Source organism: Drosophila serrata, unplaced genomic scaffold, assembly GCF_035046125.1.
Source record: "Drosophila serrata isolate PLE 108 unplaced genomic scaffold, ASM3504612v1 contig_276, whole genome shotgun sequence".
Lineage (NCBI taxonomy): Eukaryota > Metazoa > Arthropoda > Insecta > Diptera > Drosophilidae > Drosophila > Drosophila serrata.
The window spans coordinates 2288483-2306161 of NW_028257174.1; the positions used below are offsets into that span (position 1 = coordinate 2288483).

Below are 17679 nucleotides of genomic sequence, written 5' to 3' on the forward strand. Positions count from 1 at the left end.
CTCTTTCTCTTTCTCTCTTTACCGCCGCTGGTTTTTCCTGCGATTTTCCGTGGCATGTTTTTCCCCCACTTTCCTGCCCCCCCCCCTTTAACGGTAAACAAGGCTATATGGTTTACAAAATTCTGGCCCAACGCCTGCCTATCTATCTGTCTGTCCGTGTTACTGTTGCCATTTCCCTTTGTGTTTGCTGCTGGCTATCATTCGCATTCCAAACTCCATCCCCAATTGTCCATTCTCCGAGCCCCATCTCCAGTTTCCAGCTTTAGGCTCCAGCTCCATTCCAAATCCCATTCGCAACAAACCCAACCTCATTCCCCTTTCTTTTCCCCATTCCTATATCCTTTCCCTACCCCATTACCAGCCTCATTCCCAGCCTCATTCCTTTTCCCAACCCCATTCCCACTTCCCACTTTTAGCATCTCCTAACCAGCATTTGCTTTCATTCATTTCAATTTTAATTTACAATTATTGGTGTTGGGCATTTGCTATTCGGAAAACAGGAAAAGGACCAGGACCTGGAACAGCACCAGAACCAGAACCAGGACAAGGAGCTGAGCCCAAAGGATTCGTGGCGCAAAAAGTTTTTTGCTGCCGCCTTGCAACACAATTCCTCTTCGTTTGTCGGTTATAAAAGGGGCCAAGTACATGACCTACCAAAAAAAAGAAAGGAAAAAAGCTAACCAAACCAAACCAAAGGCAAGGCAATCCAAAAAAGAGAAGTAACAGACGGGGAAAACCCCGAAAAATGTTCTCCAACTGGCGGCAGCGGCTGGTTGGAAGGTCCTTGTTGTCCTTGTCGTGTTTTTTAACAAACATATCATTGATATTTGCGCCGGGCATTGTCATTGCTTTTGGTGTAACGCTTGTAAATGAAACTTCTGTGTTTTTTTTTTGTTTTTCTCCTCCCCCCCGAAACGACATTGAAAGTTACGAGGGGGAGGAGGAGGAGGCTTCAATTCCCTGTTTATACAGACCTTTACCCTTTGTCCTTCCCCTTATATCCTGGAGCATACAATGCGGGGCAATACTTTAATAATTTAATTTAAGAAATATTTATATTATATTTATATTTATAATATTTAGATTTCAAGGTATTATAATATTAGTCAGAAGCTTAAATGAAAGTGAAGGAGTCATTTCCGACCCTATAAATCATATATATTCTTGATCAGCATCAACATGGGAATCTTTTTAGCTATTTCCGGGAAAACAATTTTTTTTTTCAGAAATGTCCCATTTTTTTTTTAAAGGTTGCATCATTAAAATTTTCAAAAATTTTCAAAATTTTAAATTTTTTAAATGAGTATTCAGATTTATTAAACTACTAAAATATAGCATACGGCTGTTTTCCGAATTAAAATGTACAATCTATTCCAAGAAAGCGAATATTTTAAACTTAGTAATATTTAAAATATATATAAATTACTTTACATTCAACATTTTAATTATTTTCTATTACAATTTGAGTTTCTAATAATAACTATAAATATTTTTTATCAGTTAACATATAAGCTTTATTAATTTTTATATAATGAAAATATATGTTTCCCATTAAATTTACCAAATTAAACTTAAATCTTGACCTTTACTGTACTCAAAAGCACCAAAATTCGAAGGCTGTCACAGGTGCGGGTTAAATCTTTCATTATGGAGAGGGAAACAGAGACAGAGACTGAAACTGAATCTGGGATTTGGTGGGAATTTTAAGAGAGAGGGGAACCCCAAGAGGGGTGGCCCAGAAAGGGGTCACAAAGACGTGGAAAGGGGTTGGGGTTTATGGGGAGAAATGTTGAACAAGTTGAAATGGATATTTCAATTGTTAAAACGATTCGGCAAAGAGTAAACAAATTAAGTAATTCATGATAAATTTGTAACTTTTGCCATGATTATTACAGATCCGCAAATAAGGGTAGAAAAGGGAGGGAGCTCAGGGGGATGCCAAGTAAATACCAAGATTGGACCTCGAAATTAAACTAAAAACAGAAAAACAAACAAGAAGCTGTTGTTTGAGATTCAAAAGATGAATACAAGTTAAAGTTGTGAAGAATAAATATTTAAAGAGTAAAGTTTAATATATGATTTTCATTTAAAACATATAATTAATGAATAAAAATATACAAATAAAATGTTAGAGTAGTTATCGGAAAAGTCTTAGAAATATTCGATCATATATTTGATGATATAAATAGTTATATTATCTTACTCTTATAATATTTTCATGACCTTTTCTTTCTTTACATTTTTAAAAATATATAAGTTTAACAACTTAACCCCTTTATTCCTTGTTAATAAATAACTTAAGCTCTTCTTTCTTAAAAAATTCAACTTTGTTAAGCGAAACAGTCAAAGGAACTATGTAAATTTACCTGTGCCATTAATGTTTTCTTTGTGGATCCTTTGCAGTTTCTTGGTTTCTGTGCAATGGACGACCATAAAATGCCGAAAGTGGAAATTGATGAAGCCACTGAGTGCGGGGGTTGGGGAGTTTTTCCTCCGTTTCCTTACCTCTGCGAACTTTTCCTCCCCTCCTCCCTTCCTTTCCTGGGGCTTGCAGTTTGCCTTCTCATTATTAACAGGGCACCGAAAAGCGCCTGGGCATGACCCAAAGGTCTGCCGCCTCCCCGATGCGTCCTTATTACACACATTTCTCTGCTCAGTCACTGCCACAGACCGCACACACACTCCGCACACCCCACACACCCCCACAGATCCACCCACACCATTTGCCACCCAGAATTCCCAGCCCTTCTTTGGCCCCAAGGCCGCCTTTAGTCCGGTTTTTTGGGGTCTTGCACAGTTTTCCGTTCCCTACTCTTTCTTTCTTTTATTTTATATATTTTTTTTGGTTTTGTTTTTGTTTTTTTCTCATGTTCATTTCAACTTTTTGGGGTTCGCTCCTTGCCCTCGCATGGGGGCACTGAGAGAAATAGGTGGGGTTAATGGGAAAGTATTAATTAGAAAACTTAATAAATACAGGACAGAAAACTGACTTTGGGAAGACAAAGTTTATATAGCCCTGCAGTTTGTATTTAAAATATATAATCGGATTGGATATAAATCATAACAAAGCTTCAAATTTTATTATTGTTTGAAGCGATATTTATTAATATTTTTTTATGAAATTTTTTCGATTTATCGAAGTTTAAAAATCACATAACTACGCCAAAAATGCATTAATTTTAATTCGGAAAGCTGTTTTATGCTAGTTTTTACTGGGCTAAAAAATCTGCATACTCAGTAAAAAATAAAAATTTTTGCAAATTTTATTTTTAATTTTGAGGATGTAACCCCTTTCCTTTTTAAAAAAAATTGAAAATTTTTTTTTCTGCCAGATATAGCTAGAAAGATTTGCCTGTTGTTGCTGATCAAGAATATATATGATTTATAGGGTCGGAAATAATTCCTTAACTTAGTTTTAAGCTTCTGACTAAAATAATAATACCCTTCCAAGGGTATAATAATAATAATTGTAATAGCAGTTGATAGAAAATGTTTTATAATGTAGGAAATATTCTTTTTTTAAATATATAGTACAGATATCTTTAGATACTCCTTGTAGAACTTATTAGGTAAGATACATTATACAATATTTTAAACAATATTTATACTATGCCTTTTAGAAATATTATTATAAATTTCAAATATTCATTATATCAAGACACATAGAATAAATCAATTGAATACCCTATTTGTATTTATACATTTTTTATAGTATTTTTTTCTGAGTGTACAAGTCACTCTGTGTGTGTTGCTTATTAAGCACGCAGTGCGTGAGTGTGTGCGGGAGTTTAAGTTCTGGGTTGTTCGAGGAGGTGGCTTGGGCTGCTCATACATTTAAGCGTCTGCCTGCCATAAAAACAAATTTAATTTACGTAATTTTCAGTGAATGTCTACATCAGTTTCAGTTTCAGTTTCAGTTTGTTGTTGTTGTTTGAAGTGCGGTAGCTTTGGGTCAGCATTTGCGGACGGGTTTTTCATTCGTTGGATTTGGGTGGGCCTTTCCGTAGTAGCTGAATAACTACCCCATTAACCTCACTCTGCAAATAAATGTAAATTGTTGATTAATTTTTAATAATGCTCATAAAAGTTGAACAATGTTGTTAAGTTGTTTGCCTCGTTTTTTGTCCTGTGCAGTATATGCACACCATCATGATGGTCCTGCCACAGGACTAAGCAACCCTTGACCCGCTTTCCTGAGTCCCCATTGAGTCCCTTTTGTTGGTGGGTTGGTGGGGTAGAGAGAGCTTCTTAATTGCGTTAATAGCCGGTGAATGGCGACATTCTGATTTGCTTCGCTTTGGGGGACTTCAATGCAGAAGCGTCTTGGTTTAAGCATCCATGAAAATCGGTGTTTTGGGTCAGAACCTGGCTATTGTTGGTGTATTGGTGAAGCACATCTGAATGGTTAATTTAAATATCTGTTGGTGAAAGATTATCATAGATTGGAAGTTTGTTGGTATGGTTTTTCTTGTGGCTAACCAAGTAACTTTTAACTTTTACTTAATGTTATTATAAAAAGAAACTTTTAAACTATCTTTGGTTGACCAGAATTATTTTGATTTGAGGTTTTAAGTTTAGTATTTGTTTTGTGGCAAACGTTGGTGTGGGGTTTTTACAATGATTATGTTTGGTTAATTATTGTAACTTTTTAATTGCTAGTTTTGTTAATTAATGCATATGTATTTTGTATTTTTTATTTGGGAATTGAAGAAAGTTTTGGTGTTATTGTTGGTATTAAACTCGCTTTAATTATGAAATTAATTAGGTGCTTTAATTTATTTCTTTAGTTAACCAATTTATGTATTAAGCAGGGGTACTTTTTTATCTTTAGAAATATGTAAATGCTAGTTATGTGCCGCATTTGCATGTCCAATCCGTTTCACTTAAATTAGCTTTCCTTTGTTTTTTTTTCCTTACTAGTTTGTATGCAAGTTTTCCTCGTTGCTAAATGTGTGTTTGCCTTTTTTTTTTGCTGGCCAACTTAACTTCAGCTGAGCCCTGTCTTTTGGTCTACACTCAATTCTCCTCCGACAATCTCGGCTTTAATCGCCTCCCCATTCTGGTTTCTACGGTTACACGCCATCATTAAGATGGTTATATATTTTATTGTAGAACTAAGGGTATATTAGTTTAAATATACAACAAATATAAAATGTATAGGTTAATTTATAAGCCATGAAAAAGCTACAAATTTCCGTAAACCCAAATAAAATATTGTTGAACAAATACATTAATAATTCAAACCATCTTCGCTTGATTCAAGTCTAAAATTTACCCTTTAATGTTAATAAAATATGTTTAAAATTAAAATGTAATGGGTATCTTAAAATTGTAACTCTTAACTAAGGCTTTATTTTACATTTAGCTTGGGTTTCTTTTGCTTCTTGGGAAAGTCCTTCCTGTTTTAGCTTCTTTTTTTTAAATAGTTTTTCTTCTACTTTTTTTGCACTTCTGGCGATGGCGGCGCTGTCCGCAAACTGCGTGCAACTTCAACTTAATAATAAAAAAAAATCTGCACTCTTATTATGCCATCAACAATAAAAACAAGCAGCAAGAACAAAAACAAAAAACACAAGCACAAAAGCAAAAAAATGAAACACAACAAAAAACAACGTTGTCGGCGACGTTGAGGAGGCGGCAACAATAACAAAACAAAGTTTGTCGCTCTGCAAAAAAATAACAAAAAATAAAAAATAAAAGCAAGGAGGAACAATGAAATAAAACAAGAACTAAATTGCAGACGCAACTTTTAAAATTTGTTGCTGCCTCTCGCTGGCCGCGACAGGATAACTTGATGTCCTTGTCTGCTCCTGACGGCACAAGGGGTTCCAGCAACAACAAACAGTGAGTGTAAAAAGTAGAACAACACACGCCGCCAGTTTGGAGTTCGTCTGAGGAGCTTAAACTGAATCATTGCGATCTCGACCGGGACTAGAAAAAAACATAAAAATATATATATATATATACATAAGTGGATACAAAACCAAAGGCAACTTTTAAAGGGGACTCAAACCTAAACTTAAAGAATACTACATTTAATTGAATTTGCATCTATCTAACAGATTTCAATTAAATTATTAATAAACATGCGATAAATAGTTACCAACAAATAGCAATTAATTAAATCGCAACTGATGGACAATTTCATTTTAATCTCTGCCATGATAAATGTACGCAAATATGGCAAATGCAAACACATTTAATTTGATGACATGATGCTATGTTGTGGTGAGGTTAAATACATATACCATTTATATATATATTTTATTCCGGTGTGATGTGATAAAAATTATGATCTATGGCAGATTTCAATTTAAACCGCTTTTAATTTATTATCGTTAAATATTTAATACATCATTTGAGGTATGTTTTGTGGGGATTTTGTTATTTTTTCATTGCTTAGCTATCTCCTAATTTTAATTCTAATTTTAGTCTGAAGCTTAAAACTAAGTGAAGAAGTCATTTCCGAAAGTCATTTCTTTCTAGCTATCTCCGGCCAAGAAACAATTGTTCAAGAAATTTCAAATTTTTTGAAAAAAGGAATGGGGTTACATCATTAAAATTTGCAAAAATCGGCCAAAAATTCACATTTAAAATGGAGTATGCAGTTTTATTAACCTGCTAAAAATTAGTACACGAGCGTTTTCCGATTTAAAATTAATAAATTTTTGGCTAAGTTATTCAGTTTGAAAAACTATGATTTTTCCTAAAAGTTTGCCTTTAAAAATATGGATTAAATATAGCTTAAATTCCAAAATTTTAGTTTTTCTATGAGATATACGACAGACAATAAGCCAATGATTGCCTAAATTCATAGATATTTGGATTTTTAATCAACATCTTGATCACAAAAATAATACATTTGAATAAACATATTCAATATAGAACTGATTTAACTAATGTTTTTTAGGATACAAATTTGGTTAATTTTTTAATATTGCTTTTAAGACTTTCTCAATAGTTTCTTAAACATTAATTGTAATTATTTATTTTTCAAGTTTTCTAGTGTATTTTTTCTTAGCCTACTTTTTCCGAAAGCAATTTGTGGTTTTAAAAGAATGTAATTTTCTCCATTTTCCTTTTGGGTGCTTTGTTTTTCTTTGATGGCGTCACGCCTGCGCTTGTCAGTCGCTAAATGAAGTGAGGTTAGGCGGCATCTTGGGGAGTCCGCGAGTAACAATGACGTCAGCGCGGCAGGACTTGCCTCAATCTTCCTTGCTGCAATCCTTTTGCTGCGTGTTAACTGTGTGTGTGTGTTTTTTTTTTGTTGATTGCCGCCGTTGCCGCTGTTGGCCCACTGACCCACTTGTGTTTTACGCCGCTCCCTGTGTTTTCCCCCGTCATTTCCCCGGGAAATGCATCATCAGCTGCAACAAAACATAACAAAAAAAAACATAAATGAAGAAAAACAAAACGCAACAAAAGGCGAAGGAGCCGCCGCCATTAAAATGGAAAACAGCTTGACTTGTCTTGGTTTCGTGGCGTTTTCGGTTTCCATATATGTGTGTGTGTGTTTTTTTTTTGGTTTTGGTTTTTGGGTTTTGACTCCTTTTGGTTTTAAGAGAGTTTTTAAAGAGAATCCTGGCATTGGAGAGCGCCTGCGCCTTGAAACCGGGCGTGGTGAAAAGCTATTTCAAAACAAAAAGCTTTTATTCACTTTATTTGCTAATTAAAGACAAATTTTATTTGAATTTTAAGTCCTTACGAGGAATTTTTAGTTTTGTATTTTATTTATTTAATTAAATTCTATTTGAATTTAAAGGTTTTCTTTATGGCAGCTATATAATATAGTAGTCCGATTTTCATAAAATTTTACAAAAAAATTCTAGATTAAAATTTAACATCAAATTTGATGAACATCTGTTGAAAATTGGAAAAGTTATATTATTTTTCTTAAAATTTTGCTATCGTTCCTATGGCAGCTATATATATCTATATATATAGTCCACCGATTCGCCATGCTCCGACTTATATACTAGTAAAATTATATAGGAGAATAACTCAATAGTTTAATTCAAATAGCTTAAACTTGTTCCAAAACAAATCTCGCACATCTGTGCTTATGATTCTCAACTTGTTCTAACCTCCCCGGAACGAAGTGACTGCTGCCGGCCACGTCTCAGATATGTGTTGTGTTACAAAAGTTGCAAGTCATTGTTTACTAGTGTTCAAAGTTAGTAACTGATCATAGATACTTGCTGGTTATAGATACTTACTGATCATACTTGCTTACTTTACTGGTCATAGATACTTACTGCCTATAGATTCTTACTGTTCAGAGTTACTTACTGGTCATAGATACTTACTGATCATAGTTATTTAATGTTCATAGATACTTACTGCTCATAGCTTCTTACTGCTCAAAGTTAATTACGGGTCATAGTTAATTACTGATCGTAGTTCTATAAATCGTCCGATTGTTCCTATGTCAGCTATATATACGTATATATATATAGTCCACCGATTCGCCATGCTCCAATTTATATACTAGTAAAATTATATAGAAGAATAACTCCATAGTTTCATTCAAATAGCTTAAACTTGTTCCAAAACAAATCTCGCACATATGTGCTTATGATTCTCAACTTGTTCTAACATCCCCGGAACGAAGTGACTGCTGCCAGCCACGTCTCAGATATGTGTTGTGTTACAAAAGTTGCAAGTCATTGTTTACTAGTGTTCAAAGTTAGTAACTGATCATAGATACTTGCTGGTTATAGATACTTACTGATCATACTTGCTTACTTTACTGGTCATAGATACTTACTGCCTATAGATTCTTACTGTTCAGAGTTACTTACTGGTCATAGATACTTACTGATCATAGTTATTTAATGTTCATAGATACTTACTGCTCATAGCTTCTTACTGCTCAAAGTTAATTACGGGTCATAGTTAATTACTGATCGTAGTTCTATAAATCGTCCGATTGTTCCTATGTCAGCTATATATACGTATATATATATAGTCCACCGATTCGCCATGCTCCAATTTATATACTAGTAAAATTATATAGAAGAATAACTCCATAGTTTCATTCAAATAGCTTAAACTTGTTCCAAAACAAATCTCGCACATATGTGCTTATGATTCTCAACTTGTTCTAACATCCCCGGAACGAAGTGACTGCTGCCAGCCACGTCTCAGATATGTGTTGTGTTACAAAAGTTGCAAGTCATTGTTTACTAGTGTTCAAAGTTAGTAACTGATCATACATACATACTTACTGATCATAGATATTTACTCATCAGAGTTACTTACTGGTGATAGATTATTTATGTTTAGTTATTCACTGCTCATAGCTACTTACTGCTCATAGTTAATTAATGTTCATAGTTATTTACTGGTCATAGATACTTACTGTTTAGAGTTACTTACTGCTCATATTTACTTACTGGTCATAGTTAACTACTGATCATAGTTCTATAAATAGTCCGATTGTTCCTATAGCAGTTATATATATGTATATATAGTGCACCGTTTTGCCATGCTCCGACTTATTTACTAGTAAAATGATATAGAAGAATAACTCCATAGTTTAATTGAAATAGCTTGCTCTTTGTTCCAAAACAAATCTTGCACATCTGTGCTTATGATTCCCAAAGTGTTCTAACCTCCCCGGAACGAAGTGACTGCTGCCGGCCACGTATCAGATATGTGTTGTGTTACAAAAGTTGCAAGTCATTGTTTACTAGTGTTCAAAGTTAGTAACTGATCATAGATACTTACTTACTGGTCATAGATACTTACTGATTAAAGCTACTGATCATAGTTACTTAGTGCTCATAGTTAATTACTGATCCTCATCCGGATGCTGATACTAATTACTCTTTTCCAGGGTTGCAAACTGACTGACTGAGATTATAATACCCTGCAAGGGTATATAAAGGTAAGTGAACACAACAAGCTAATTACTGTTAAGTAAAAATCCTTCGAAAATAAGAAACAACTGTTGAGTTGAATATTGAACCCGACTTGGCCCATAAATATAAGCCGACATTTCTCTTTTGGGGAAAAGGGGCGTTTTCCTTTTATGGCATATCCTTCTAAGGCCACTTTAAAGTTTCACAAAAAAAGAAAAACCTAGAAAGTTGCCTGGCAAAAGCCAAACGAAAGACGGTACAAGTGGAATCATTTTCCCTGTTTACCCCTTAAAAAACTTTCGTTTTGGTGCTTGTCGTCCGGCTTGAGAGTTTACTGTACTGGCACACAACATTGCTTAAGTTTTCCTATCGTTTTCTTTTTTTTCTCTTTTTGCTAAGAGAATTTTCACGAAAATCTATGCAGCAGATACTTGGCTTTTCAATTAATTGTCGCTTAAAGTAAGGATGCAGTGAGGAAAAGTGATGGTTGGAAACTTGATTTTCTTTACATTATTTAATATATAAAATACATCTTTAAACTATATTTATATCATAATTTATTTAACTATTAAACAAGGCTTTAAAATGTTTTAAAAACTTATAATAAAAACTGATCCTGAAGTATTTCCACTTTAGAAAAGTTATACAACTTCATTTCCAAGACTCTTACTATCTTTTCTTTTTAATTTTTAGTGAATGACAATTTTTAATTTTAATTTTAGCAATTATTTTCTCTAAGTATATGCTCTTAATTGCAATCCTTAACGCCTGAGATTACGATGGCGACTTCTCTCCATCGCCATCCTGCCTCCTTTTGCCCAAACAAAACGTAGCTTGTTCATTATGTTTGATGATGTCCATGTTGCTGCTGCTGCTGTTGCTGCTGCTGCTGCTGTTGCTGCTGCTGCTATTGCTGCTGCTCAAAGTTGTTTGCTTTTGGCAAGCTGTTTGTTTATTTAAAGCAATTGAAAATTAATTAATTTACTTACGTAACCGAAACTGACACAGAGCAAATAAATGTGCAGCACATACACACACGAAGTGCGAATAGTTGCTGATGTTGCTCGTTGCCCGTTGCACGTTGCTCGTGTTGCTGTTGTCAGTTAGCTAGACACTGGCACGCTCACAAATAGCAACTGTGACATACAACACACACAAACACACACACACATACAGAGATTTCCAGTGAAACAGAGACAGAGGAAAATCTGTGGAAAATCTCTGGCAGTGACAATGGCAGAGAGGCGTTCAACTTGAAGTTCTGCAGCCGAGCTGCCAAGCTAAATAAACACACACAATCGCACACACACATACACACCGAGGGGGGCGGTAGGAGGAAAAGCGGTTAGTTCTTGAAATTATAATGAAAATGCTAGTGCATTAGGTGGAAATGAAAGCAAGTTTTACACCAATGAGTCTGCTTCTTTTCGCCACAAAAAAGTGCTAAAAAATACATATTTTGACAAAATAAATACAAAGCCAAAACCACTAAGAAACAAATGATATATTAATTAATCATTACGGTGTAGGGTAATGAGTATTTTCCTTAATTTATGTATATTCTAAGCAAATTTCTTATCAATAAAGAGTTTTCTCTTTAGTAGACTTTTTTATGGTTATTTTCAGAGCTTTAAAAACGCCTAAAAATTGGAAAAAGTCTTCACATATAATAATATGTAGGTATATTATCTTATTCTTTAATTGGTTAAGCCTGGATATTGCATGAATATCTAGATATAATTCCAGCAACATTAGGCTGAAACTGCTGAAACATCATTAGGAACAAAGAATAACAATAGCAACATGAACAGCAATGCTATCATTAAAGGCAACATCTTTGATCTAACAGCGATATTTTCTATCTAAAAGCAGTAAACTAATTAATCTAACAGTGAGAACATTAAATAACATCTTTGATCTAAAATATAATTAACAACAGCCACACCTTTTGCTATAATTGCAACAACAATTATGATTTTTGACATTAACAGCGGGCGATCAATGTTGCAGCAACTTATGTTGCTGACGTGTGTGCCTTTGTGTGTAACTGCAACAACAACAACAAAAGCAAGACAATTTATAATGATGACGAGTCAGGTTTTGTAGCGCCACAATAAGCAGAAGAAGACGATGAAGCACAAAAACAAGGATATTTTTCATACCCTTACAAAGGGTATTACAATTTTAATCAGAAGCTTAAAACTAAGTGAAGGAGTCATTTTCGACCCTATAAACTATATATATTATTGATCTGCATCAACAGGGGAATCTTTCTAGTCATCTCCTGCAGAAAAAATTTTTTTTCTAAAATTTTCAATTTTTTTCAGCAAAAGGAAAGGAGTTACATGGTAAAATTTTCAAAAAATCCGCAAAAATTTCATTTTAAATGGAGTATGCAGTTTTTTTAACCTGCTAAAAATTAACATACGAACGCTTTTCGATTTAAAATTAATGCCTTTTTGGCTTAGTTATGAGATTTTGAAAATGGAATTTGTCAAAAAAATTGTCATAGAAAAATATCGAATATTTCGTGTACTCTCAATGAAATAAATTAATATAAAACCAAGAACAGACAAATTTTCCCAATAAATTGTATGCATTCTTGGCTTAACACTATTGTCAAACTTTGCTTACCAAATTTAGTTTCCTTATTTTGTTTATTTATTTATAAATGACTACTCTCTTGTATTTATTTATATAAATTTCTAGTATAATTAATCAAACAGTGCTGGAAAATATCCAGAAAATGTAGACAAGGTAGAATATGAAGAAAGAGGAAGAGAATAAGGAGTAGAATAACTAGTAAACAACAACATAGCAACAACAGCAAACACATGAAGCCACTCGATGTCAGTTGTCAGCAGCAAAGACGCGCCAAAGTAACAACTTGAATGGCGCTCACTCTCTCTCTCCCTTTCACTTCCACTTCCCACCCCTCTCACTCGCACTCATACTCCCACCCATCTAGCATGCTGTGACAACAATAATAGCAATAATAGCAACAACAACAACAACAATAGAAGCAGCATCCTTTGAGAGCCAAGGAGTCATGTCTGCAGCAGTGTTGCCAACAAATCTCTCCTTTCAAAAAAATTGAATAGATGGCCAGAAAAAAGAAAACAATAGAGGTGAAACAAATGTAAGTAATGGTTGATTTTTCAGTTTATTTTTTAAAACTTAAAAATATATTTTTTTATAATTTTAATAACTTAAAACAAAGGGAACCAGAAATCCCATAAGATCAGTTAGTTAAGACTATTTTCTTAGTCTAAAAGTTAAGCAATTTCCAATATTCTTTCAGTATATTTTTTTTCTTATGATTTTATTTAATTATTTATTTAAGTAATATTTTAATTTAATTTTTTTTTACTTAAAACCGTTTTAAATACTAAGTTTCCTTGAAGAAAAATTGACAAATTGCCAGCACTGGTCTGCAGTCCTTTTTATGCAAATCATGTGAAGCATGGAAGCGTTTGGTCCTTCTGCTGCTGCTGCTACTTTTCCTTTTTCTTCTGCTGCTGCTGCAGGAAGTCAAAGTAAAGTAACGGAAAAACAGCCACACAGGACAACACACCCAACACGCACACACACACATATATACATAGAGACTTGGATAAACTTTTGGCCCAAGGCGGCCAACAAATTTGGCAACACCGATCTGTCGTCGGAAAATGCGGGTTGTGACGTAGAGAAAAAGAAAAGTAAAGGGTTTTTCCTAGGCCTTCAGTGTGTTTAGTATTTTTATTTGTTAGTTTCTTAAATTTTTAAATTTTATTCTAGTTGTCAAAGACATATGGGTGAGATTTTAAACAATATCTACGGCAGGTTTTGACATAATAAATTAGTAGACAATGAAATGAATATATAATAACATAGATTTTATGCTAATAACTATATTAATTTTTCCTTACACTATCAAAAACTAAAGATTTATTAATTTTAGACTTAAGTAAAATAAAAATTGCAAGCCGATAAGATTAAGTTACCTCAAGGCAAGGTTACAGTGCGTTAATCAAAATAATAAATACATCTATTTATATAGTATTGAATTTTCTTAGTGAATAGTATTAAGGTTTTTTAATTTGTTTAAAGCTATTCAAGTTTAAAGATGTGAGGGTTCCACTTTATGTCAGAAGCTTAAAAGAAAGTGAAGGAGTCATTTCCGACCCCGTAAATTATATATATTCTTGATCAGCATCAACAGGGGAATCTTTCTAGCTATCTCCGGCCAAGAAAAATTTTTTCAGAAATTTCCCATTTTTTGAAAAAAAAAGGAAACGGGTTACATCATTAAAATTTGGAAAAATCGGCCAAAAATTCACATTTTAAATGGAGTATGCAGTTTTTTTAACCTGCTAAAAATTAACATACAGCTGCTTTCCGAATTAAAATTAACGCTGTTTTGACTTAATTATGGATTTTTTAAATTTTGATTTGTCGTAAAATTTGCATATAAAAGTATAGTTAATATCGATTAAAAAATGGGATTGCACCTTCAGTCTGAAGCTTAAAAGAAAGTGAAGGAGTCATGTCCGACCCTACAAATCATATATATTCTTGATCAACATCAACAGAGGAATCTGTTTAGCAATATCCTGCCGAACAATTTTTTTTTTCATCAATTTTTCATTTCTTGAAAAAAAAGAAAAGGGGTTACATCGTAAAATTTTCAAAAATTGGCAAAAATTTAAAATTTAGACTTGAGTATGCAGATTTGTTTACCTATCAAAAACTAGCATGGAAACGTTTTCAAATTCAAAATTTAAGCATTTTGTGCCTAGCAAAGATAGATTTTCATTACTAGGGTAAAGAAATTTCGACACTCCGAGTTTAGCTTCCTTTCTTTTATTGTTTTTATATTTGGGTATCAATAAAAGTTAGCAAAACCTATTTCAATATAAAAAAACAGACTTTACCTTGAATTAAATTCAATTGAAAGTCCTTTTACCTATTTGAGGTATTCATTTAAAGGCTTAGAAGAAAGAGTCTGGAGTCTGGGCTTTAGTCACTGCTCTTAATTTACTTTTGCTGCCGGCTGACTTTTAGTTGGAGTAGTCAGTTCCTCAGTCAGTCACTCAGTCAGTCAGTCAGTCAGTCAGTCAGTCAGTCAGTCAAGGTTCAAATGAGTTGAACTCGGAGTCGAACTCCAAGGAAAAGTCGTGCCACTGACAGGCGAGTACGTGACGCTTGAGTTGCCATGTCCTGACGTTTGACTATGCTGATGTCTTCATCCTGTGGACTCCCTAACCTTCTCCTTACTTTTCCAAGCCCGATTTTTCTCCAGACCCCCTCCCCCGCCCCATTTTCCTATCCCTTTTCTTTGCTTCCTTACTATCCCCCCACCCCATCACACGCTCAATTGTCTCATTTCATTGTGTTGGCAGTGCGTGTGTGTCAGGGCATAAGGAAAAACTATGGAAAAGCGCAGCCGCTTTCCACCGCAGGCACGCACACTTAGACAATGGAAATGAAAGGGGGACAAGAACTGTAAGGATAGGGAGGCTGGACAAAGGCAAGTCAATTTAATTTATTTTGTCACTTTTGTTGTTTGACAACGAATTGTTGCTGCTGCTGCTTCAGCTTCTGCTTCTGCTGGTGTGACATGTCAGTGGCACTTTTCCGACCCCTCCGATTTTCTTTACTCCCCCCCTCTTTCTACCCCTTTTGTCAGCCATTTGCTGACGCATTTAAATTTCTGTTTGCAGTGACATCGACAGCGATTGACTGACAGTCGGCCGTCTGAGGATGCGACTGCCACAGGATCCTGTTCACAAACGGACTCAATTACCCAACCGAGTGGCCAGAGGAAAATGGTAAGAAGACTTGCTCTGTCTCGTAGGTAGTGAGGATAGGCCAAGGTCGAGGCAAAGTTAATTGGGCGAATGACGACGGGTGGAAAAGCCAGTGAGGGGAAGTATCTTACAAAAAAATGTCTCTTAAAAATCATGCAAGTGCAGAGAAAAGGGATAAAACACACAGGATTGGGTTTTTACAAGGATTGTTTTCTTTAAGAAATATATTATACATTTATTTATTGAAACGTAGTACAACTTTTTCTCAGGATTTGCTTAAAAAAAATAAATAATAATAATTGAAATGTCTTTGAAACTCTTAGTCTTTTTGAATTATTCACTTTTTTGCTTTTTCTATGAGGTAATTAATTTGGGGAGAATGGTGAATACCCTTCTTCCCCTTGTGGCTCCTCTTGTTTTGCATGAAGTTCTGTCTTTGTGTGGTTTCTACAAATATTTGAGGCAATGAAACAATGCAGCAGTTTCTTTGACTTGAAAAGAAAATAATATCCCTAGAGAGAGAGAGAGAGAGATCTCCTTCCTATCTATATATATAGACGAACAAGCTCATTCTTTGATACATCACGCTTGCAAATGGTACAATTGGTAATTGTTTCAATACATTTTTTGCAAAATACATGACCACATTCGGTGGACATGGGCTTACAATTTATCACACTTTTCATGCATATGGGACACTTGTAGTGATCAGTGTCCTTCACATCGATGGTGTCCTTTATAATGCCATTCATTTTGCGACCATAAATGGGATCATCATATACCTCAACCGGTACAGATCTATATTTACAACGTCGCACGGTTCCAATTCTATTACCAGGACTTGGGTTTAAACTAAAACAAAATAATTGCATAATTATAAGTAAAATCAAAAGAGTTAGCTTCCAACTTACAGGCATATGGAAAATATAGGCTCATCAAGAGCCTGATTACAGACAGGACAGCTGAGGCAGAACTTATCAACGGCACACTGGATGCAGTGGCCACAGAAGATGTGTCCACATTTGGTGGCCACCGGAAGACGCCAACGCACATTCTCCAGGCAAACGGGGCAATCATATTGTTCACGGGGATCTAACTGATCCTGCAGCAAAGATGACATATTTGGTCGAATCTCCCAGCAAAATAATAATAGTAAATAACAAAGGATAATTATACAAATATAATAACATAAATAAGAATATAACAAGTATATAAAATAATATTAAAAATAATATATTCAATCTAACCTAATCTATTATACAAACATACATATGTATACACACATATGTATGTATGTAATTCAAATGAAACTGAACACAGAACCAGAGACACACAAGTAAAAAACAAAGAAATATAGCCTTGAGCCATAATTTAGATCAATTTTTAACTGAACTCCATAGAAATTAATCATCATTTAGTCATTTTCCATAATTTATTATTAATTTTCTTTAAAATTTTAAGTTGAAATCTTTGTTTTTAACATCACTGCGCAAGCGCGCCACTTCACTTGTTAATTCTCACACAAACGCAGCAATTGTTGCCATTTATTTTACACTTTAACTAATTATTTACCTAATTGCAAAGCCTTCTTGATCTTTTCAATAGTTTCAGCTTCCTTTGGGAGTTTATGTCGCAGTGAAACACTGATTCAAAAGAAAACTTCAGTTCCTTGAAAATTCACAAACTTCGTCAGCTGGTTTTCTTTTTTACCAACAGTGTTGTGAAATGTTAGCGCAAAGCCTACTGGTGGACAAAGTGTAATACGGATTAGTGTTAGTAACTTTTGATGAACAAAATAAAGATGTTTCATTAAGGTAATATTAAAATAATTAAGAGAAACAGTAATAGACATCTAAGCCTTGTTTCTATTGAATATATTTATATATTCTAGATTTATAACAGTGTTATTTATATGCCAAAAAACAGTGTGTACACACTGGCATAAGCTTGCACCGCATTTCGACACCACATATCTGTCCTTTTCTCTCTCCATCTCTTACTCTCTCTAATAGAATGTTGCCACT

At 34.2% G+C, this 17679-nt stretch overlaps 1 protein-coding gene and 1 pseudogene across 2 annotated transcripts in view; one reads left to right on the forward strand and one right to left on the reverse strand.

Moving 5' to 3' along the window:
* LOC110180465 (CTD nuclear envelope phosphatase 1 homolog pseudogene) overlaps positions 1–17679 on the forward strand; it is a 100454-nt pseudogene that overhangs the window by 15716 nt on the left and 67059 nt on the right. The window contains exon 2 of the transcript XR_015272260.1: positions 9839–9889. The product of XR_015272260.1 is annotated as a CTD nuclear envelope phosphatase 1 homolog pseudogene, transcript variant X3 (transcript). The remainder of the gene's footprint in view (positions 1–9838; positions 9890–17679) is intronic.
* Positions 16196–17380, reverse strand: LOC147643193 (uncharacterized). The gene is made up of 3 exons (XM_086835189.1): positions 17228–17380; positions 16567–16787; positions 16196–16507 (listed from the first exon to the last, which is right to left on the reverse strand). Exons 2-3 carry the CDS (start codon positions 16773–16775, stop codon positions 16201–16203), a joined length of 516 nt encoding a protein of 171 aa, XP_086691315.1. The 5' UTR covers positions 16776–16787; positions 17228–17380; the 3' UTR covers positions 16196–16200.